The sequence below is a fragment of the Saccostrea echinata genome, unplaced genomic scaffold (assembly GCF_033153115.1).
Source record: "Saccostrea echinata isolate AGI-Se365-2 ecotype Australia unplaced genomic scaffold, CSIRO_AGI_Sech_v1 ptg000028l, whole genome shotgun sequence".
In the NCBI taxonomy this organism is placed as follows: domain Eukaryota; kingdom Metazoa; phylum Mollusca; class Bivalvia; order Ostreida; family Ostreidae; genus Saccostrea; species Saccostrea echinata.
Window position 1 is genome coordinate 13,005,538 of NW_026889777.1, and position 24,644 is coordinate 13,030,181.

General features: G+C 34.2%; 1 protein-coding gene across 1 annotated transcript; it reads left to right on the top strand.

The window, feature by feature from the left end:
- Window positions 1–1,732: 1,732 nt before the first annotated feature.
- Window positions 1,733–15,766, top strand: LOC133194134 (probable ATP-dependent RNA helicase DDX23). Its single transcript, XM_061330115.1, has 15 exons — window positions 1,733–1,849; window positions 3,484–3,609; window positions 3,921–4,026; window positions 4,629–4,761; window positions 6,690–6,826; window positions 9,287–9,463; window positions 10,034–10,113; window positions 10,612–10,840; window positions 12,159–12,304; window positions 12,682–12,859; window positions 13,315–13,554; window positions 13,835–13,986; window positions 14,274–14,382; window positions 14,831–15,005; window positions 15,359–15,766. Exons 1-15 carry the CDS (start codon window positions 1,746–1,748, stop codon window positions 15,586–15,588), a joined length of 2,322 nt encoding a protein of 773 aa, XP_061186099.1. The 5' UTR covers window positions 1,733–1,745; the 3' UTR covers window positions 15,589–15,766.
- Window positions 15,767–24,644: the final 8,878 nt, after the last annotated feature.

Sequence of the window (24,644 nt, forward strand, 5' to 3'; positions counted from 1 at the left end):
GATATCAGGTACCTTGGAAAGGTAAGCAGTCTGTAATATATATTTTTTTTAATCATCGAATTTTTAAGGTACGAATTAATTAAGATTTCAAAAATGGCGGCGCCCATGCAACGAAGTTGATTCGTAGAGTTCGATGTATTAGTGAAAAATTATCATTAAAGAAAGATTAAACTAAAGGTAAGACATTAGAGAAAGAAAATGTTAGATACAAAGTATTTAATATTTGATAAGTCGTGTTCTATTCGCTTTGGTAACACTTAAAAGCATATCCATTACGGACGGAAGTCCAGACAGAATTGTTTCACAGGTATTTTGATTTATAAAAAGTATACCTAATGATAAGTAAGAGGAATTCTCTTTTTTCATATCACTATGTATAGATATTTATAAGCCAAGACCCAACTACATGTTAATTGTTTATTTGGTCATCATATATCCCTCAACAGCCTCATAGAGTCTAGACTACGGGCACTTGAAGTTAATGTACTAAATGAAATAATATTAAGTATGTGCATGTATAATATGTTTTACGGTGTGACCGTTGGGGCGAGCGCAGTTGTACCATCTAAAAACTATAGATAGCAGCTTACACTTGGAACGCTGATCCGCCTCTTGAAACGTCAAACCGCACAAGACACAGTCTAGACTGTGACGTCACATGACGTCGGAATTTACGGAGACAGCCGAGCATCTGGTTGAACGAGACTAAAGATCTTGTGCAATAATAAATGAAATACGTTGTAGAATAGATGTAATTATTTATTTTCTTTTAAGCTCTCTGCAAAGAAAGAAAAGTAAACGTATCTCTCGGTAATGAATAATGATTCTTGATCTTTTGTATGTTTTGTAAGAAATTTGCATGGAACCCTGGTAGCGAAGGAATACTGGGAATGTTGCACCAGAAAATTTGCCTGACGTATGTACAGATTTCATTCCGAATTTTCTCTGTTCTTACACGTTAGTCTATTGAGCTCGCTTCACGAGCGGCGCTTCGCGCCGCTCACTGCGCTCACTATAAACAGGGGGTTGAAAATTTGCCCGATGTCCGGGCTAAATGTTTTAAGACTTGGGCTAACTTATTTAAAAATGATATTCGTCAGTTTACTTTTCTCTATGTAGACTGGTCTCTTTTGGCTCAGAATTAGTTTAATTTGTTTCTGTCACCAAAGTGTTTGAAACTTTTACTTGTGTTATGTTTTCATTTTGCTTAATAAATTGTATGGCTTGTTAGTTTGAGTTTAATGGGCTAGTAAGTTTTTACTGATTAGTCGTTCCTGATGGGCTCTATAGATTTCCTGGAAATTTTCAACCCCTGAAAAAAAGGAAGGGTAAGACAATCTATTGTGGATAGTTTTTTTAACATCCTGAATTGATAAATTGTTTTTCTATAACTTTTACTAACAATTTATATCTTGCTTTGTTCCACTCCAATGCATTTTACATCTGCAAGTGCCTAAGAAATATATACATGTATGTACTCTGCAGTTATGTATCAGAATCTGTGAATAAAAAAAAAGAATTGTCATGTAACCGATACAATATCAATAATAAACTGGCACCTTATCTTCCATGTCGAAGGCAACAGTCAGTAAAAAAGTAGGTGAGTCCAGGTAACATTAAATTAAAGATAGCATATTTACCATGAGTTAAACTACATACATGTATACAAAAGCATCACTTTCCTTTTCATTTTATAAGAAAGTTATGTTACATGTTTGATGGTATATTGCAGACAGTGATTTGCCATGGAAGTAGAAGAGAGTAAAAATCATGAAGCAGATAGAAAGAGGGAGAGGTCAAGGTCTCGAGACAGGAAACGAAAACGACACAGATCTCATAGCAGAGAGAGGTAAAAAGGGATATTGATGTTACTGTGGAATCATCATTGTTCGTGGGGGACCAATGTTCGTGGATTTCGTGGGTCACCTTTACCCACGAATTTACATCCCCACGAACGTTTATTTTTAAACATATTGATTTATTAAATCTACCGCATAAACGATTAACCCACGAAATTACATCCCCACGAACAAGTAAAAATTTGCTTGCCCATGAACATTGGCACCCACGAATTTAAATGATTCCACAGTACCTTGTTACTGATACATGTATTCATAAAATATGAAAAATATAAATTACGCAGGTAGGTTAAGGTTTCCCGTAGAATATGACAGTGCACTCTGTGCCTTCACATCTATGAACTACCAAAATATGACGTCATAATGGAAAATGACGTCAGGTCACTGCATACTTGAGGTGTTATGACGGGGAGAGTGTCATGAACTTTACACTTTATTTCAAACTGCATGTAAAATGCTAGATAGCTATTGCAAAATTCACGGGTCGTTAAAGGTTTTTTAAGTCTCATATGTCCGAATATTTTAAAAATACACCGCTTACCTACCCTTGATTGAAATTCATCATGTTCAAAATGCTTATGAAAAATATACTTTTGAAACGTACTCTGTTTTATACCCGTGGTTGGAGGTAGAATTTATTTTGTGTGTATAAAAGAGTCTGGCGCAGGTGATTAATGAGGATTAATCTGAGAATTTTTGTGGAAATCTGTAAGAAGAGGTTGCTCTATAACTAAATCTTGCTTGGGAAAAATGTGTGTTGGCTTTGTTTTAATACAGATTACGATATTGTGTGGAAAATACCCTCAAATTTGTAGGTAAGTTGAATTTCTCGGGAAATATTTTGTACCCAAGTAAAACTATGACTTTTCCCAAGCACATTTCGGATACACAAGGATACTATAAGTTTATTTATATAACAAAATGTTAATAATTATTGTGTTAATCAGCTGCGCCGAAGCGATTTATATGAAACACTTCAAAAAATTATAAATGACCGTTGATCAACAAAGTCATGTGATATCATTACAAATATGCTAATATATAGCCGAGGAAACCCTTTATATAAATTGGAAGTACTAAAGCTCAATACTTATAAATTAAAACCAAAACCGACCTCGCGATGACATATTATGTTTTGAGCGCATTTTAAAGCTTCGGGAAACCTTAACATAGCTGCGTAGGGTTCTTTTTCACATCTGTACTGTGAAATTGTACAATATTTCAAAATTAAAATTACTATGAAAATGATAAATAATTGAAAATAAAAATTCATTCCTGCAATGTTTTCAAATTCCCACTGGTTCTCTCTCTCTCTCTCTCTCTCTCTCTCTCTCTCTCTCTCTCTCTCTCTCTCTAATGACACATGAAATGAGATAATAATTTTGATTTTTTTTTAATTTGTTTATCCATTCACCTGTACATGTATCAGATAGTGATTGGATGAAATGATACTTTTTGTTTGTTATCAATTATGTATTTAATATTTAATCAATTGAAAAGCTCACACAAGCAGAAAAGAGCTTGGACATAGTGAATATGCATGACATTTCAATATTTATCAAATTAATATTTCAACACTGAGCAGTTGTCTTGTTGAATTAATGTATACAAATCTTTTTAACAGACATCGTTCCAGAAGCCGTGAACGACACAGACATAGGAGTCGTAGTCGAGAGAGAAATCGCAGTAGAAGCAGAGACAGACACAAGAAGAAACGCAAAGACAGGTCGCCCAGTAAATCAGATAAAGGGTGAGGTTGTGTAGGGTCCTTATTTTACTCAAGTACTTGATATCATAAAATAAGGCATAGATGTCAAATCATGAGAACAAGAATTTGCAAGTGGACTTGATCAAGAATTAGCAATATTTAAAATAAATGCAAGTAATTTTATTTGCAAGATGTGCTTCTTGCAAAATTATGCTGCTGCAGTAAATTCTTTGTTTATATAAGGAATCTACATATTATCTAGTGTAAACCAGTCTACAAAAAAAAAACTAGAATTTGTTATGTAGACCCTTTAGGAGGGTTATTGTGTAATACAGCAGCATGTGTTGTTTCAGAGTAAAGAAGGAAAAGGAAGAGAAAAAGGAGGTGGTGAAGAAAGTTCCCCTGTCACTGGAAGAGTTACTGGCAAAGAAGAAGGCAGAAGAGGAGGAACAAAGCAAGGTAAGGAGGGGTGGATCTTATGGAGGTGTAAGGTAGTTATAGAAGTAGTAAATGAAAGAAAAGGAATGTTAAGGAGGACTCAGAAAGAGGAGATGCAGTGTAAGGTAAGGAGGGGTGGATCTTATGGAGGTGTAATACATGTATAGTAGGAGACAGAGATGTTATGAAGGGATAGAGTAGAAAGCTCAGAATGAGGCACATGTAAGACTTTCTCACAGCAGATGATTTGATATCAAAATAAAAAAGCTCAAAGAGCAAAATATGAATTTGACTCATAGTGATGGATTGCAATATTTGTGTAAGGAATCCATTTTATTATTAGAGAGTATGCTGACAAAAAATGTCACTTTATACACGTAGCTATGGCCTCAGAAAACAAACTTTCAAAATTGACATATGACATACATGTATTACATATTAAAATGATACATTATTTTGTAGAACTGGTAAAAAACATGTTCATTCAGGATGTCTTATGCGCTGCAGATGTTTTTAATGTATTAAAACCTTACAGTATACTGATAAGAAAATTGCATGTTTAGTTTGCTTACTGAACACAGACACAGTAATTAATTTTTTAATGCCTGTTTCATTGATATCAGCCCAAGTTCTTGACCAAGGAAGAAAGAGCTGCAGAGGCCTTAAAGAGGAGACAGGAAGCTGTGGCCGAACAGAAGAGGAAACAAGAGGAGGAGAGGAAGAAACAGCTAGAGTTCCTCAACCAAGGCAGGGAGGGTAAGAAAAGACCCCATCCAAGGCAGGGAGGGTAAGACAAGTCCTCAGCCAAGGCAGGGAGGGTAAGAAAAGACCTCAACCAGGGCAGGGAGGGTAAGAAAAGACCTCAACCAGGGCAGGGAGGGTAAGAAAAGACCTCAACCAGGGCAGGGAGGGTAAGAATAGATCTCAACCAAGGCAGGGAGGGTAAGACAAGTCCTTAGCCAAGGCAGGGAGGGTAAGAAAAACCTCAACTAGGGCAGGGAGGGTAAGAAAAGACCTCAAACAAAGCAGGGAGGGTAAGAAAAGAGAAGTGGGTTTGGAATAAAAGCTGAGGTTCCTACAAAGGAGGAAGGGGGGTATGCTGAAGGGCAGGTCCTACAGTGTGTGGGGGTGGGTGGGGGGTGGGGGGGGGGGGTAAGACAAAGCTTGTAGATACATGTACCTAGAGTCCCTCAACCAAGACAGGGAGGAGTGAGTTTGGAATAAAAGCTGAGGTTCCTACAGTGAAGGAAGGAGAAGTGGAAGGGGGATATACTTAAGGGAAGGTCCTTCATAATGTGAATGTGGGAGGGGTTGGGCTTAAGAGAAAGCCTGAAGACAGCTAGAGTTCCTCAACTAAGGAAGGGAGGGTAAGGATAGTCTAAGAGAAATAGGTTTGGAATAAAAGCTGTAGTTCCTACAATGAGGGTAGGATGGGTGCTAATGAGAAGGTCTTACTGTGTGGGGGAGAGGGATGAGGTAGGCTGGGGCTTAAGTGAATAAAAAACCAAGGCAGAGTGTGGATGAAGAGAGAAAAGGGTTTTTAGAACAAACTGTGTTCTACGGGGAGAGGAAAGGGTAAAATGGGCCAGAAAACCAACAGGAGGTACTCCATAAGGTAGACAGGTGAATTAGGGAAATGTTTTTCAAAACAGCAAGAATTTTATTGCAAGGAAGGTAAAGAGAATGTTATGTAAGAAAAAGGTACATGGTAGGTGAGAGGGGAGATGGGTATTTAATGATCCTCAGCTGTGACAGGCAATGTAACAAAGCTGAACACCAAGAACACATAGGTTTAGGTTCTTACTCTAAAAAAACATCATAATCTTTTGTAGGGATGCGCGATTTTATCGGTATACCGGTATATCGCGATTTTTTATTGCGTGATACGTATTGTGATACGGAGACTAAAATACCGGTATTTTGTACATAACTATAAATTCTGGAAATTATTCATTTATTTGTTCAAACTATTGAATGACAATTACAGGAAGTGTAAAAAATATTGAAAACAGTTAAACAATGGCATCAAAACATGCTTTATATTAAATGAATGAAAATTGAAAAAGTAAAGTTATGTTTTTACAGGATATTTTTAAGAAATGTTATGGAAATTCATTTGAAATTGTATTAAAAATTGCGTGTAAAAATATCACGATTTATCGTGATATTTTTGGGAAAAAATCGTGGTATATCACGATACGAAAATTTTGCCGATACCCATCCCTGAGCTTTTGTTCCACTCAAGAAAAAAGTCTGTTTTGGATTTTAGCAGTTATATGTTTACATTTTAGAGAATGTTAAGGCCAAAACATTAATCTTTATTAGTTTTTCAGAAACCATTAGTTCAAATTTTCCCATTGTCTAATTTATGATTTTGTCCAAATGTTGAAAAAGGGAATCACTCAATTTTCTATTTGTCAACTCGAAAAAAGAAAATTGAGTCATTCCCCTTTTCACCATCTTACATTGTAGTATGATCTTAGAACGATTCTGTTGAAATCATCACTTTGTTGACAAGAAAAAAGAGATACACAGTTATGTAACACCCATTTAAAAATGATAATAATGATAAAAAAAAGAACCTGACTGTCATATATTTTTTTTTATTTTTTAGCCTGAGAAACTCCAGATTAATTTTGGGGAATATAATATAAATACCATGTACAGTATAGTTATAATTGTAGATGACAGACATCGGGACAGACGAGACAGAGAACGCCGTGATAGAGAGAGGAGAGAAAGAGAGAGAGAAAGGGAGGATGGAGAGAAAAACAGCATTATAGAATCTAAAGACAAAGAGAAAGAGCAAGCTGCCATCAAGGTATTGTACAAATGTAGAGAAATGGACTACAATGTGACAGATGTCCTGTCTCAATCCTTAGATAATACAGTAATAAATACTGTAAATACAGTAATAAATACTGTAATAAATACTGTAAATACAGTAATAAATACTGTAAATACAGTAATAAATACTGTAATAAATACTGTAAATACAGTAATAAAAGCAGAGCTGCCAATCCTTACAATTTTGGCGTTAGTCTTACAGTTTTTGCTTCTAAAATAGGCCTTACGATCTCTCTGTTTATTCTTCTGATGCCTGTTTTTTCCGTCAAAATTTTGAAATAAGGGAATTTTCATAGCTGTCCACCTTCATTTATTTATTATTATAATAAAAAAGACATAGTAATTGTACTTGTCATTGTCCGTTTCTACTAACTTGCGAGGGAGAGGGTTGGCGGCCCCTGGACCCCCTCCTTATGATTTTTATACGCCCATCTTTAGACGGGACGTATTATTTTACGGCGTTCATGTCCGTCAGTCTGTCCATCTGTCTGTCTGTTAGCTTTTCTCGTGTCCGGCTCATAACTTTAATACTATTAGGCCTAGGATTATCAAACTTTGTCAGCTGATACTTCTTGGGTAGAGGGTGTGTCGCGCAGTAAAAGTAGGTCATTCTGACCTTTAATTAAGATGCTATGGCCAAGTATGGAAAAATCCTGTTCGGCTCATAACTAGAAAACTATTAGACTTAGAATCATCAAACTTGGCCAGTTTATGCATGTTGGGTAGAAGGTGTGTCTCGACCTACTTCAAGGTCACTGACTTTTAATTTAAGTGAAATTTTTAAAAAAAACCTGTCTTTTTACTATTAAATTACACAATCCCAAAAAATGTAAAAGTGTTGCAGTATCCTTATTAAAAAAATGTTAAAATCAAGAAAATACTTATTTTTTTCATTATATACTTTACAGCAATCCATAACAAATATAATGTTACAAGAGAAATTCCACCTCTCCCATGGGTGTAATTATCAAGCACTGGTCAAGGAGAATTTTGATAGCAGAAAATTGCATGTGAAATTAGAGAGAAATTAATGAGTTTAGTGTGAGGAGCTAACTGGTAGAGCATCTCTGATCAAGCAGGTGTTATCTATATCTCTTGGGAACTGGGCATGAGGAATCAGCCATGTTGGATTAAAAAGTTTTTGTGGGCTAGCCTAACTTTAAAAATGAATTTGGTGAAAAGTAATTAAAACTAATTTGATATTGTATAATAAACTAATTTGATATCGTATAATAAACTAATTAATTAAAACTAATTATACTCGGAGGAGATGGGGGGGGGGGGTGATATTGGAATTATCATGCCGGTTGTCCATTTGAATTGCAGCTTAAAACCAGTCTGACATTGAATCTATAAAAAAAAACATCAAGTATTTCAAAAAAAAGTTTTAATTAGGGTAGATAGTCCCTACAAATCTAAGAGTCAAGCAGAAACCTTATTAAAAATGTTGCTTCAAGATTACAATTTTTTTCTTTCTTTTTATAAATCTTTGTAACAAATTGAAAAAAAAATCTTTGTTTTCAAAATTAAATTTCAGAATGACATAAATATGCATTTTAATTGCACTACAAAGCGGATAGCACAGATCCATTCATCCCTTTGGAGTAATGAGTGGACATGAATCCAGTTAAAGATTAATTAATGAGTTCAGTGTAGGAAGGCTAGCTGTCTCATTCATTTCTGTTAGAGCATCTCTGATCAAGCAGTTCTTATCTGTATCCTTTGGGAATTAAACAGAAGAACTGCTGGTCAGTTTATAGCATATGTCATTTGATGGCCAGTCTTTTATTTTAAAATTGATTTGGTATAGATTAAGTTGTTAAGACTAAATTCATATTGTTTAATATGATATTTTTATTTAATTTTTTGAAAATATCAACTAACAAATTTCAGAGCATCATGTCTCACAAATATGAAAGATGTGTGTGAGGGTGTGTGTGTGTGTGTGTGTGTGGGGGGGGGGGGGGGGGGGGGGGGCTGCAGATGGGCATTTGTCAAGCTCTAACACAATCAGTTGTGGATCTATAATGTAATATTTGTTATAATTCATGCCTACACCACAGGAAATGTATAAACAAATATAAGGAATGGAAAAAAATCTTAGAAATCCGTGTATCAAGGTTGACTTGCTTTTCTTGCACTCTAAACGATTAGTGATAATTGAACAATATTTGACGGGCGTATCGTGCTGTGGCGGGGCACTTTATTCATTCCATGATGTTGGCAGCTCTGTAAAAGAATAGATCAAGGGTCCTCTTTACACTTATTAATAATTTTTTATAATAATACTTTATTTAAAGATGGTAACCTGATAAGTGCAAGCACTATTCTTTGTGTAAAGAGTTGAGGTTTATAAGCTAAGCTGGTGTTGATAGATTTTGTTGTAAATATTAATACTCCACTTTTCGATGTTGACTTTTTTTTTGGCTTGTAGGAGAGATATCTGGGAATAACAAAAAAGAAACGTCGAATTCGCCGACTAAATGACAGGAAGTTTGTGTTTGACTGGGATGCTGGGGATGACACGTCACAGGACTACAATGCTCTGTATAAAGAAAGACATGCTGTCCAGTTCTTTGGAAGAGGTCATATAGCAGGCATAGATATCAAGGTAACTACATAGATATCAAGGTAACTACAAAGAAATCAAAGTAATACATGGATATCAAAGTTACTAAACAGATATAAAAGTAATGCATACTAGATATCAAGGTAACAATGTAGATATCAAAGTAATAAATACTAGATGTCAAGGTAACTATGTACCCGGTAGATATCAAGGTAATGCATAGATATGAAGAATGTATGTGCTGAGATAGCAAGGTAACTAAAACACCCTGTACAAAGAAAGACATGCAACCAAGTCAGATGTCAAGGTATCTATCAAATACAGATAAAGTTATTACACACACAGATGTAGCTGCTGTTTACAGGAAAATTTTTATACCCGATTTATTTTCACCCCTTCACCCTTATTGCAGGTGGGCCAATTAAAAGAACACAGTATAAATTCTTAAACAGACCTGTGACTGGCTGAATTTAAAACAGGGCAGAATTGCTCGCAAGTGCAAAAGGGTGAAAATAACATGGGACAAAAATAAACCCTGTATACAGTATCATGATATAACATGAGAATTTTTCTTTTAAAATGGTTTAAATTGTGATAATTTTATTTTAACAGGCTCAGAAAAAAGATCAGTCTATGTTTTATGGTGAGCTGCTGGAGAGGAGAAGAACTAATGAGGAGAAGGAACAAGAAAAGTAAGGAACTGGTTCTGGGGCCATAAAAATTAGACAAGATCACTTTTGATCTCGTCTCACTTTTACAAAAGGAATTAATAGCAGAAAAGTGAAACCGAGACCAAAATTGAGCTTGTCTAAGTTTGATGGTCTCGGAACCTGGTGTAGAATGAGAAGCGAAATATTCAACAGAAAATTATTAACTATTTGTATCTCAAAAATATTTTTTTTCTCCACATTCCTTTGCATTATTGAAGAGATTTGATTTTAAAGTTAATTAATAATTTATTAACTATTTTTATCTAAGAAATATTTTTTTCTCCAAATTCCTTTGCATTGTTGAAGAGATTTGATTTTAAAGTTAATTAATGATTTATTAAATATTTTTATCTCAGAAATATTTTTTTCTCCAAATTCCTTTGCATTGTTCAAGAGATTAGATTTTAAAGTTAATCAATAATGAGGTACAGATTGGGATTTCAAAATACACACAAAAGTATGTAACTTCATCTTTTACAGGAAACATCAGAAGAACATTGCCAAGAAAGAGGCCAAGCAGAAATGGGATGATCGTCACTGGGCGGAGAAGAGCCTAGAAGAGATGACAGAGAGGGACTGGCGAATATTTAAGGAGGATTACAACATCTCCTGTAAGGGAGGGAGAATTCCTAACCCCATGAGGAACTGGAAAGAGTCCGGTCTTCTCGACAAAGAGATTCTGGATGTAATTGAACAAGTTGGCTACAAGGTTCGTGGATTTTGTTTACTAATGTGGACATTGTGTAGATTTGATGGTAGAAATCTAGGGTTTATTGCTCTTGTGGGCAGCCTTATTTGTTCCTAATTTTAAAAAAAATGTCTAAGTTGGTAGATGAAAAGTATTCTGAATGTATTTTGTGAAAATATTAATGAAGAAATTTTGGCTTCTGTAAACCTATTTAAGTCTGTATGGTCATATATACAAAACTACAGGTCCACATCAAAGTGGCAGAGGTCACTCTCTAAGTATGTACATGTATAAATAAAAACTACTGGTCCACATCAAAGTGGCAGAAGTCACTCTCTCAGTATTGTAAAAATCAAAACTACAGGTCCACATCAAAATAACAGAGGTCACTCTCTCAGTATTATAAAAATAACAAGAGGCCCATGGGCCACAACGCTCACCTGAGTAACTTTGGCCTTGCTGTTTTTCACCTGATTTTCCCCCTTGTAGTACTTATTGTGGCCCCGCCCTACCCCCAGGGGTCATGATTTGAACAATTTAGAATCTACACTACCCCAGAATGCTTCCACATAAGTTTCCGCTTTTCTGGCCCAACAGTTCTTGAGAAGATTTTTAAAGATTTTTTCTACATATTTCAATGAAAAACTTGGTTTCCCTATTGTGGTGCCACCCTACCCCCGGGGGTCATGATTTGAACAATTTAGAATTTACACTACCCCAAGATGTTTCCACATAAGTTTCAGCTTTTCTGGCCCAGTGGTTCTTGAGAAGATTTTTTATTGACCCCACCCAATTTTTGTCTTTTCTTGATTATCTCCCCTTGGAAGGGGGCTTGGCCCTTCATTTTAAAATTTAAACTCCCCTTTACCCAAGGAGGCTTTGTACCAAGTTTGGTTAAAATTGGCCCAGTGGTTCTTGAGAAGAAGTTGAAAATGTGAAAAGTTTACAGATGGACGGACAGACAGACGGATGGATGACGGACAACAGGTGATCAGAAAAGCTCACTTGAGCTTTCAGCTCAGGTGAGCTATAAACTACAGGTCCACATCAAAATGGCAGAGGTCACTCTCTCATACTAATATAAATGTGTTTAGGCAGATCTTCAGTGCAAATACAAAGTATTTCAACAAGAGTTTCTATGAATTTACAAAGCAGATACATGTATATTCCTTAAAGTAACTTAGTAGAAAAATATTGTCAGACTGCACATAACATATTCCATTGCTATAATGTAGTGCTTCCTTTGAAACATACATGTATCGTAGTTTATACTTTCCAAAGTATATCTTGAATATTAAGAAAATCTAGATATCTAATCACATGATAAAAATCCTTGTAGGAGCCGACTCCCATTCAGAGACAGGCTATACCTATAGGTCTACAGAACCGTGACATTATAGGAGTGGCTGAAACAGGTAGTGGAAAGACGGCCGCCTTCTTACTGCCGCTACTTAAATGGATTACTTCCCTTCCTAAAATAGAAAGGTTAGTGTGTGTTTTATTCATTACCTCTCAGTTAGACATGGGAGATGGCAGGTGCAAAATGTTAACATGGTTTAATTGAATATGTAAATCTGATACACATGTTTTTTTATGGACAAAAATCTATTGATAGCATTTTAATAGCAATAATTTTTACAAATATTAATATTTGTTTACTATTGTACTCAGTAGGTGCCTCATCTAGCCAATCAAGTGTTAATTCCCCATTTTATATTATTTATCAATTTTTTCTTACATTTCATATGGGAGAAAAAAAAACACTTTGCTGTCAGTGTTAATTCCTTAAAAGTATGTATGGTTAAAACCATTTTATACTGTACATGTATATGAAGTATATAAGGCCTTTGGTTGTCTTTCAGATTTGATGACTATGACCAGGGTCCATACGCCATTATTCTGGCCCCGACTCGTGAGTTGGCCCAGCAGATTGAAGAGGAGACTATCAAGTTTGCCAAGCACCTGAATTTAAGGACGGTCGCCATCATTGGAGGAATCTCGAGAGAAGAGCAGGGATTTAAATTACGGCAGGGATGTGAGGTAGGAAAAAAATAGTGTAGCATCACTGGGAGTGTATCTCTTTCAAATTATTTAGTTTGGAAGTTTGGAGTGTAATACAATGTATTAGGATTCTTTCTATAAGTCTTCAAACATTGAATAATGAAGTAGTAGATTATGTAAGACCGAATTTTAAAGGTAAAAAACTGTAATGGATGAAAATTATAAGATGCATAAACTTTTCTACAAGCAGCCTAAAAATATACATAATTTTTTATAGCAATAAATAGCAGTTTTAAAACATGTATGATTATTCAAACCTCAGCAGGACTTGATCTCCTTGCCCTTTGGTTTTTTTTTTTTTTTAACTTTATACTTCTAGTCCATTTTGTAAGGGGGAATTCAATGTATATTTAAAATGGCTATGTTTGATGTTACTTCAGTCATTATTGTATAATAAGTTATTTTCCCTGAGTTTTAAGTTTTGTACCTTTAAGATTGTCATTGCTACACCTGGTCGGTTGATCGATGTCCTGGAGAACCGATATCTTGTTCTGGCTCAGTGTACGTATGTCGTCATGGACGAAGCTGACAGAATGATTGACATGGGTTTTGAACCAGATGTTCAGAAGATTCTAGAGTATTTACCAGTTTCCAACCAGAAACCAGACACAGAAGATGCTGAAGAGGTGGAGAAAATGTTACAGAATTACACCTCCAAGAAAAAGTACCGTCAGGTAGATCACACATACACGTGTACTTATAAGCAATAAAGTGGCTGTTAATACTTGTAAAGATTTCTTCAATCTTTTTTACAGGCAGTGTAGAGAAATCATCCATTTTACCCTATTCATATGTTAAAATTTTTTCAATCATGAGTTTTTCTTTTAACAAGTATTAAACGGAAAATTAAAACATTATGATGTAAAAAATTCATGTAGAAAAATTAGTAAATGATATGTTTTATTTACGTGATTGGTTTTGTTATAGAGGGAACATATTTATTTTTTTTTTCAGACTGTTATGTTCACAGCTACAATGCCCCCCGCCGTGGAGAGACTCGCCAGATCTTATCTCCGTAGACCGGCTGTAGTATATATAGGTTCTGTTGGTAAACCCACCGAGAGAACTGAACAAATTGTCTACATGGTGTCATCTGCAGAAAAACGGTCAGTCACAGGTGTAGGGAAAAGCTAGTATAATTCTAAAGCAGACATTAAATTCTTTTCTTATACAGACCGTTACTATGGTAGAAAACATCAGATTGTCTCTCTAATATTTTTTTTTTATTTTCTTTGAGAAAAGACTGTTTCTATGTTGAAAACGTCAGACTATTTTGAATTTTCAGCGAGAAAAGCTATTAGGCAATTTTACAGCATGCAAGTTAAAATATTTTTTTAAACATTTACATGGGCTTGTGTGTGATGTAATATGAATTTTGATTGGTTGATTATAGAAAGAAATTGGTTCAGATTCTGGAACAAGGAATTGATCCACCAATCATCATCTTTGTGAACCAAAAGAAAGGAGCTGATGTGTTGGCCAAATCTCTGGAGAAAATGGGAGTAAGTAAAAAAAAAATCTTGACTTGCATCTCTTCTGTCATTTAAATTACTAGGTTTATTTTATGTTTCCCAAAGTGCACAATACAGGCTGGAAAAGTTTCAGATAAGCTTTGCATGTTCAAAGTTGAGAAGAAAAGAAGTTTTACTCTCTTTTCTGCCAAAAATTGTACATTTTCACAGGTCATGTATTACATGTATTTATATTTAAGCTACAGATTAAAGGTTGACTTATTAAATGAATTTTAAGTTCAGCAAGTATAAAATTATTTTTGAAAATCTATTTAAAATACTTCTAATGTATTGATGAATATTTGAAACATTCATTCATGAAAAACATATGGTACAAAGTTGAAAAAATGTGCTCTATTAGAAATATATGTACATGTACCAGTGTACATTCACAATCTGTACATAGTAGGTATTAAATAAAGTACTGTTTTGTTTTCAGTACAATGCCTGTACACTTCATGGAGGGAAGGGTCAGGAACAGAGAGAGTTTGCTCTGGCCAGCCTAAAGGGCGGAACTAAAGATATCCTAGTGGCCACAGACGTGGCGGGTCGTGGTATTGATATCAAAGATGTCTCCCTGGTTATCAATTATGACATGGCTAAATCTATTGAAGGTTTGTCTTGTATTTTAATGCTTATAGCTTTTCCTTGTATGTATATATATTTATATGTTGGTTAATTTCTGAGATATATAATGTTCATATTTGAAAATCCTCCTGTGTATACATTGATAAGATCATCTATATTCGAATAATTTAAAATAATTAAACCTGTTACCCAAAATCAGTAGATATTTTGCCTGCATTTGACACTTTTTGAAAGAATGACTTGAAACTTCTTACAAAAATAACATTAGAAATACCTAATTTTCATAATTAATTAAGTACATTGTGTTATGTACTACATTTAGGTTTTACATGAATCAAGGGAGAAGACTCTTATTCAAATTCTCTGTTTTATCTGTCAGATTACACACATCGTATTGGTCGTACTGGTCGAGCAGGGAAAACTGGTGTAGCGATAACGTTCGTGACCCCCGAGCAGGACTCTGCAGTACTATACGACCTTAAACAGACCATTTTGGCCAGCCCTGTTTCTTCATGTCCCCCAGAGCTGGCTAATCACCCTGACGCTCAGAATAAACCTGGTACAGTGGTACAGAAAAAGCGTAAGGATGAAACCATCTTCCTGCAGTAATTCAACAACACATGGATTTGTGTGGAAAATGAGTGTGGAAATAATCGTCATTTATCTTATTGTCAATGCAGAGATCAGATACAGTGTATGTTATTGTGTTACTGAGGTGAAACTTCATTAGACTTCTTAATGGATACACGTGTACACATTCTAATGAATAAATGTGTAGAATCATCAAGTTTTTTTTACAATAATTTACTGTCAGTTTTGCTTGCAAGTGTTACCATTATGGAAAAGTTGATTTTATTTTAGATGTCAGAGTCTGCAGTAGCCAGCCTACAGATCTGACTGCTTTAAAGGGTTCTAATAGGGACATTTTTTTATGATGATCAATAAAACTTTCAAGCAGAGTGTAATATATGAAAAGTTTTGGCCCAGCTAGTGGATAATGGAGAAAGTTAAATTAGCGTACATACACCGAAATGAAAAGAAGTTTGAATAAAAAAAAAAAGAAGTAAAAAAAAATACATGTATGTATTGCTCAATTTAAGTTCAAATCCCACTGTGGGACGTTGAGACCAGTTTTTCGGATGAGACCATATAAACTGAGGTCCCATGTCGCAGTAGGTGCTGACATGAAAAAATTCCTCACTGCTCAATGGCCGTGAGTGCCGAGTATAGGTAAAAAATTTGCAGCTCTCTACCGGCAAGTGGTGGTGTCTCCATATGAGAAAAATTCTCGAGAGGGACGATAAACAATAAACAAACAATTGAAATCAAATCTTGATGGATTAAACTTCAGGATTTTCTACAAATATAAATAGATCTAGCTACTGCAATAGAAGGTGTTCAAGTGTAAGTACGTCATCCTATTTTGTAGTTACTGAGGAAAAAAAATAGAAAAAGCATTTTTAAATAGACAGATGGATGCCAGACAAAATGTGATGAGAAAAGCTTACTTGAGCTTTCAGCTCAGGTGAGCTAAAACCGAATTTAACCCCATTAAGCTGTTGTAAAGGAATGTGTCAACCCCTTTATTTGAGTTTATAAAACTTAAAATTCGTTAAGATTTTGTAATATAACTATCTCTGAACTATGGAATATTTAATTTTGCAAGATGGCATGAATGGGTTAGCTTTTTAGGTCTCGGGAGTTACTCAGGTGGGCTATTACTGTTTTCAGCTGTTATCATCTTTCATGCCTCCTCTTTTGTAAACTTTTTCAGCTTCTTCTCTTGAACAGTTAAACCATTTTCAACCAAATTTGATATATAGCATCTATGGACAAAGGGAAAGAAAACTTATGAATTTCATAGTTTCCACTTGCAACACCCCTACCCCCCCCCCCCCCCCCCCCACCAGGAGGAGGGGATCTTAAAAACCATCAAAATTAATACAATCTTAAAAAATCTTCTTTACTCCTGGACCTCAAACAGCCAAGCTGTTGGAATGATTGTAATCAGCCTTGAGCTCTCTTCTAAAATTTTAAATTTTATGGTCCCAGGGTCAGGGGTTCTGGTGTTAGCATGGGATCTATTAATCATACAGTGAAAGTAAAAATCATAAATTCTTTCAAAAACCTTCTCCTACCCCCTCCCCCACCCCGTGTATATTTAGCAGACAAAGTAAGTGCAAAGTCATAATGAGCATGGGTGCCTCCTCTATAATTGCAATTTTCATGGCCCCTGAATCAGGATTTCTGGTGCAAGGGTGAGGCTCTTTTGATCATATTAATTATATTAATTCTTTGAAAATTTTCTCTGTCTGCTCCTGGGAACTAAATGTTAGCAGACAATTGAAGTGCATGAATATGATGAGGAAAGGTGCCTCTTCCAAAATTATGAAATCAATGACACCAGGATCAGTTCTGGTGTTAGGGAAAAGATCTGTTAATGCACGAAGTCTTTGAAAATCTTTTTCTCTGCTTCTTGGCATCTAGGAGGCAAACAAAGTTGTAATGAGCAATGGTGTTTTCAACAGATTTTTGAAATTCTTAACCACTTGGGTTAAGGGTTCTGATGCTTAGCAGGGCTCTATTGAAACGTTGGAAAATTTGTACTTTCCTCTTTGAGAAGTTATTTCCCTTTGTTAATCACCTAGGATAATTAAAATAATCGCTGTCAATACTATTGATAATTCAATCTAAGGAGTTCTACAAGAATTGTTATTGTAAAAAATATAAGAAGTGCTTTTATAGTTTTTAATGTTCAAGTTGTTAAAAACAATAAAGAAATGCAATTAAAATACATGTATCTTATATTTATACATTAAATGTTATACGAAAATCAGTGTTTCAGGGATTTTTCTGTGTATTGTTATTTTTTAAAGTTATTTAGTTGGTGAGAATGATACATGTGTAGTGTGTACCGGCACATACAGGCAAGTATTTAATTGATCCCTAATCGTATTTTTTCTCTTGTTTTTGTGCATCATATCTTTATCTATCAGTTTATTTAGTTTTATTAAATACTTAGTAATCTACTATTCCTTGGATCTTTTACAGGGTTGTAATATACATGTACTCACGTGACCATTGAGGCCCTTGGATCTATTGTTTGCCCATAAGATACGAGTTGATAAATGTACGACACGGGTAAGAGTACAGAATATATTGTAATTACGTAACACCTTTATTCTGATGCATTCAAGGATCTCATCACAATAGTCTAGAACTATTTCCCCCCAGTACTGCATAAAAGTACTTCTTAGAACTATTTTTTCCAAGTTCCGCAAAGAACTTCTTTTTTCAAGAACTGAATAGAGCTATATAATATTTCCTAGTACGACAAAGAACTATTTTTCTCAGTTCTGCAACATGCATCAGTGCATCCTGATGAGGTCAATGTGGCTTTTGGACAAAGATGATTTTTTTATCCAGTACATGTTACTGTCTTGTGAAAGGATAAGGTTCATAACCCCTCTGTTCACTCATATAAAATTTTCCTCAACTTAGGCCCGTAGCAACGGTTTCAAAAGCGGAAGACAGGGGGGGGGGGGGCTCAAACAAAAGTGACAAGAACAAAAACCTTTATGATGTCTGACAGTGAAGGAATTGACCAAGTTTAACCGCTGCGCGGGAAAAGGAAATTTACATCCTGGAATCAAGGACAAGATACATGTAGGTCAAAAAAGTAAAACAAAACATTTATTGAGTACGAAAGCCCATTGAGCTCATTTTCGTAGGTAAAAAAAAACCGCGTTCTAAAGCGTAACTTTCCAGTTAAAGCGCGTAACGTTCGCGAATAAAGGCTTAATATTCGCCTTATAACGAGTTCAACGCGTAAATCTCGCGTTATGACGCGAAACTTTCGCGAATAAACGCGCAACTTAAGAGTGTTCCAGGGAACGCATGTGTCGTCATTAAAGGTGTAAATAAATCTAAGGGTGGTCAGCTTTTTATTTACTATAAGCATGATAGACAGTTCATGCATTTGTAATCGATTTTTTTATGCCCGCTCAGTAAAACATTGGAAATGTCAGACTTTTTAGTGTAGATTTATATAGAAACTATAACTTTTAAATGTATAACAAATAATATAGAATAACATGAAAGAAAAAAAAATGAAACAAAAACCAATTAAAATAAATAATTGATTAACAAGTAAACCAGTCAGGCGTACATTTTAACTTAAATGTGACATGTATTAAATGTAAAATGTGATTGCATTTTGTGTAACAATATTTGCTATATTCAGGGTTTTTTATTTTGTTGTATGGAAGTCGAATATCATGAGGCACATGCAGTTTATTTCCCAACTGGAATACCAAGCAATGACACAGTCCATATGACGTCACAAGAGAGCAAATTTAACCAACATTGTAGTGGGAAGGAACTTATAATAGACACATTATCTAAATGAAAACTCAGTTTCCATGAAGTGCATGCTTTGAAAACTACGAATTATAGTACAAATCAATGATCTATGCAACACGGTTCTACAAATAGGTCTTAATCCGTGTTAACTTCCAGACGACATAAAAAATAATTAATAAACATGCAGGGAGAAAAATTCAATCTGTCTCATTTCCTACGCAACTGGGATACCGGGAATTACTTCATGAATACTTTTTACGTCCTTTGTTTTGTTATGGGACAAACAAATTGAGTAAAATGTCGGTCTGATGTCGGTACTTGTGTTCTTGAAAAAGTAGGACACTAACAAGGTAAAAATTAATTTGCATACATACCAATAGTCTATTGCAGCAAAGTAAAAAAAGAAAATTAATTTTGGACTGCTTGATTTCTAAATTATTTAAGCACGACATACATTTTTTGACTGAAGATGATGATGTTTCATGATCCTAGGCCCTGATTTATTGTATTTAGGTTATTGTGATGAGAGTTTTGGATTGTAATGATATTAATGTGTTTCAGATATTAATTCAAACATGATCAAGTATTTTTTAATGAAATGCAAACCTGTTTATAAGCCAGATTGTTTTCATGCTTGTCTTTTCTAAAGAACTAAGCTTTAAGGTTATGATATATATTGCTTTAATACCTTAGATAAAAATCAATTCACAAAAATTCTAAATTTATTGAACAAATATACATCTATACATTGTAGCTAATTTTTTTTTATCATTTATCAAAAAACTTTTAATACTATTCTTTCATTACTTTTAATCACTCCTTCGTTTTCATTGCATTTGTATTTCTTTTATTCCTAATTCATTTTCTTATTGCATTTGCGCTTTAATTTACATTAGATACATTAGATCTATTGGAATTTCCATGGGTATCAGTTACGCTCCGTTACTAGCAGACCTATTTTTTGTATTCATATGAAGCTGAATTTGTTCAAAATCTTATACGTGAAAAGAAGAAACACTTGCTGTGGCCTTCAACTCGACATTTAGATATATCGACGACGTATTGTCAATTAACAATGGTTATTTCCATTCTTATGTCGATCCGAAATATCCCGGGGAGCTTGAAATAAAAGATACCACAGAGTCTGACACATCTGTTTCATATTTGGATATTTTACTAGAAAAAGACGTTAATGGTAATCTAACAACAAAGCTTTATGATAAAAGTGATGACTTCAACTTTTCGATCGTCAACTTCCCTTACTTATGCAGCAATATACCTTTATCCCCTGCATACGGGGTTTATATCTCTCGGTTGATTCGATACGCAAGAGCATGCTCTACGTATGACTAATTTTTAAAACGAGATAGGTTATTGACAAACACGTTGATGAGACAAGAATATCAGCATTCTCGTTTAAAGTCATCATTTCGTAAGTTCTATAGTCGATACAATGACCTTGTCAGCAAATACAATCTATCATTGAGTCAAATGCTGGCTTACGTTTTCATACTATTGTCGACGAATTTCTCCGTTATTTCCCGATCATGACAAGGAGCACACGGCGGGTGTGACTGGTCGGCACGGGATGCTCACTCCTCCATAGCACCTGATCCCACCTCTAATGTTTAAGAGGTCCGTGTTTGCTATCATGTTGTAAATTTTGAATTTACCTCCCCTTAGTAAATTCAAAATTTACAACATGATATTGCCCTGCCCCTGATTTGTATTGTTTAATGGACTTTTGAGCTTGAATACTGTTCGTTATTTCCATATATTTCATGCACAATCACAACACATAAATTCATTTATTCTCTTGAAATTATAAAGTGGTACAAGACGTACATATATTCATAGATACAACAAATTTGAAGAGCAGAGATCGAACAGACAATGTCAAAAGTTTTAGTAGTAAATGTGCATAGTTTCTTGAAAATACAGGATCAGTATTTATTGTGTTATATTTTTATTATAGAATAACATCTGAATGTATATATATTATTTTTGTAACAAAAAAGGGGGTTAAAGAAAGAAGGAAAAGGGGGAACCTTCCCAAAACTACACATTAAATAACCTTCCAGTAAGTAGTAAAATTTATCTGAGGCTCATGAAATTCGATCATGAATGATATACAACATTCCATGTACACTTATCCAAGCAATCTTGAGTAATATCGTTTTAACAAGCATATTACAAAACTAGGTAGCTTCAGCCTTGGGTGTATAATGGTCTAAAAGTTAAGTTAACCGCATTAAATACGCAGTAATTTGATTTTATTTTTAATTTTGTATGATCTGAATCGATTTTATTTCACTTGTGATTTCTTCAATTTGAATTCTGTTCATATTTCGTAGACTTTGCACTTTCATTTCAATTTCATTTTCAAATATGATTCTCTGTTACATGTTTTTCTTCTCTGGAAGTGATTTGTTTCTTAAAGTTTATATACATAGATTTAAAAATAATATTTAGTTCCTTTGCCTGAATTCATTTTTAAAATTAAAAAATCTATCTGACTATTAACAGAAAATTTAAATATCTAAAATTTGAAACCAAAGCTACTTTTCCATTTTTTTGAAAAAGTCATATAAAATAATTCCAGTAAAGTCTTATGTCAATTTTCCAATGGTGAAATTATATTTCAAGAGATACATTAGAGATTCGTTGACTTAAAAAAAATGGTGTGTTAAGCCTCCTTAATTATAGAGAGGAAGATGAAACACTAATTCCCTCCTAATTACGAAAGTTTTGCAGGCTTTGATGAAAAACTGAAATATTGGTATCTATTTACAAACATTTATTGAGTATACATGTATAGTTTTCTTTATTAAAAATATAACTTACCGGGTGCACATATTTAATAACCGTATACAAGTATGAGCATACTATAATGATTCAAAATGTTATTCGTTAAATATTTTCTGCTTATAAACATGATTGCGAACCCAATTTTTCTATTCCCTAGGCCCTACTCCACATTTTCTAGAATTCAATTCCGAATATTGCTCTTATTACGGAGTCATATGCAGTCTGCTTTGATTCCAAAGTTGAAAATGCGAGTTCGTGCCATTCCACTAAAAGGATATGCATGTGTCATATTGTAATTTTTGAATTCATATACCGGGTGGTAGTAAATACAAAAAATACAATATGAGAACTAATATGACACATGGATTGATATCCGATGTAAGGAAATTGACGCGGAAGTTCAAACAAAATATACAAGAAAATCAATAACATGTAATTGTTTTGCAGAAGTCTGATATTCTGATTTTGCTAACTCAGTGGGAAGGGGGTCGCCATCATTTCTTAAATGTTATTTAAAAAAAGTTTGTTTTTCCATTTCTCTGTCATTTTTTTCCCTAAATTTGAAATCCTTACATGTTCAGAAACTAAACCTTTATAAATGCTACTATATGACAGTAGTTCCGAACTGACAATGACACACATTTTTATTCGGAATTTATTAAGTCTTGCTGCTTATTGTGCCGTTCATTTTGAAGCACGCTGCAAGTTAGAATCTTTTCTTTTTCAAAATAATTATGTGGCATTTCCCCTCATTAGAGCACGGTCACTAATTTAACACAATTCCTCAAACCGAATGAAACCGGTTTTTTGATGTCATCTTTTAAATTGGGTCACAGATATGAATTGTTATATGTCCCTTAATGCAAAAACCGTGACAGATCTAGGACTTGTATGAATTCCTAAAAGCTTCAATAATAATTATCAAAGAGCTTCAATACCCAAGACACCGCATAATTAACCATATCTATATTCTGTTCTATTTTTATTACATCTCATGGGTTAGAGACCGGATTACAAAATTACCCAATAATGGTTGATGCTTAGACACCCTTTAATTTTATTATATGTTAATCATCTGAAATCAAGATATTTAAAGAAAAAGGCAAATGGAGGGAATATGTGTGACTATTTCGACAATTTTGAAAGAAACTGGACATATATTTAATAATATCATTAATACTTTATTCACATAGATTTTCCTTTCGAATCATGAATATCGAAAATTCTTCACAATTTCTTCCAGTAATACCGCTTTACTAAGTTTCCCTGATTTAAGGAAATGAATAATTCGAATCAGGTATGTATTTGCATGTGTTTATATCAGTATGTTCTCATGGGTGGTTATGATACATCAAACAATAATTGACTTTGCTACTTTCAAAAACTAACGATACTAGAATTAATAAAAATAAAAAATATGGTGTTTTGCTTTTACTCAGTGCATTTTGTGTGTGTGTGTGTATGTGTTTCTTTGTTTTAATGTATAAGAAGAATCAGAATTAGAGAAAATTTATCACCTTGAAATCCTGTTTCAATCAATAGACATTCTTATTTCTGTGTACAAAGTAAACAATATGGATTTTAAATATCTTGGGACCGATCAATAAAGTTGATGCGGATGTATTCGTAAACAATAAGACATTCCTGTAAATATTGATCAAATAGCTTGGAATCGTGAGGGAAAGACAGTACTTGATTTGAAATTCAAATGAGGAGTTAACTTTAAATTTTTAGATTTTTTAATGATGATGTAAATATTTCCACAATTTCAAGTGACTATGTGTACATGCAGTAACATAAGACAAGGCATTATATATTCTCGTTTGATTTCTATGTTACTGTAAAATAAGTTATTTTCTTTTGGTCACTTTTTTGAGCTTTGAGAAAAAAAAAATATCCCTTTTAGGTGATTTCATTTCGTGTTTGGAGAAAAAAAAACACCAACTGTGGTACTGAAAATAAACATTTTGTTTGGGACATGATATCGTGAGACTCCAAGAAAATAACGAAAATCAAACCCCACGAAAATTAGTGATTTCATATTATAGTGCATTTGTAATTCTTTGTCTACTAGATGAGTTTTCAAACTATCAACTAGAACTACTTCATATTTGCTATTTTTCCTTAAAATAAAAGAAAAGATAGTCAAGAGGAAATATATGACATATGTTTATTTTTTTTTCGTTTTAGCAAACCCCCTCGTGTCCATGTAGTGGCACAGGAGGTGGGAGATTAGTGTCTATAGCCAGAAAATGGTCCACGGTGTTGATAACTGCGCTAGTGTTGATGACGTTGATTATTATAGCCTTTTCAATGTTCGCCATACTGATAGCCACCAATTCCAAGAAAACCACACCAGGTATCATATCTAAAACATTTTATGTTCATTTCATGAACCTATTTTGCAAGGATTTATTCAATCCAAAATGAAGTTTTTCAGTTACAAGTGGTGTTAATATTCATGCTTACCAACAATGCCCCTTTTAAAAAAAAAG

Excerpts from the sequence above, each read along its gene's own strand:
- LOC133194134 (XM_061330115.1), top strand. The coding sequence starts at position 1,746 with ATGGAAGTAGAAGAGAGTAAAAATCATGAAGCAGATAGAAAGAGGGAG. Across the intron at positions 14,383-14,830 it reads AATCTCTGGAGAAAATGGGA|TACAATGCCTGTACACTTCA; the intron begins GTAAGTAAAAAA and ends TTTTGTTTTCAG. Across the intron at positions 15,006-15,358 it reads CATGGCTAAATCTATTGAAG|ATTACACACATCGTATTGGT; the intron begins GTTTGTCTTGTA and ends TTTATCTGTCAG.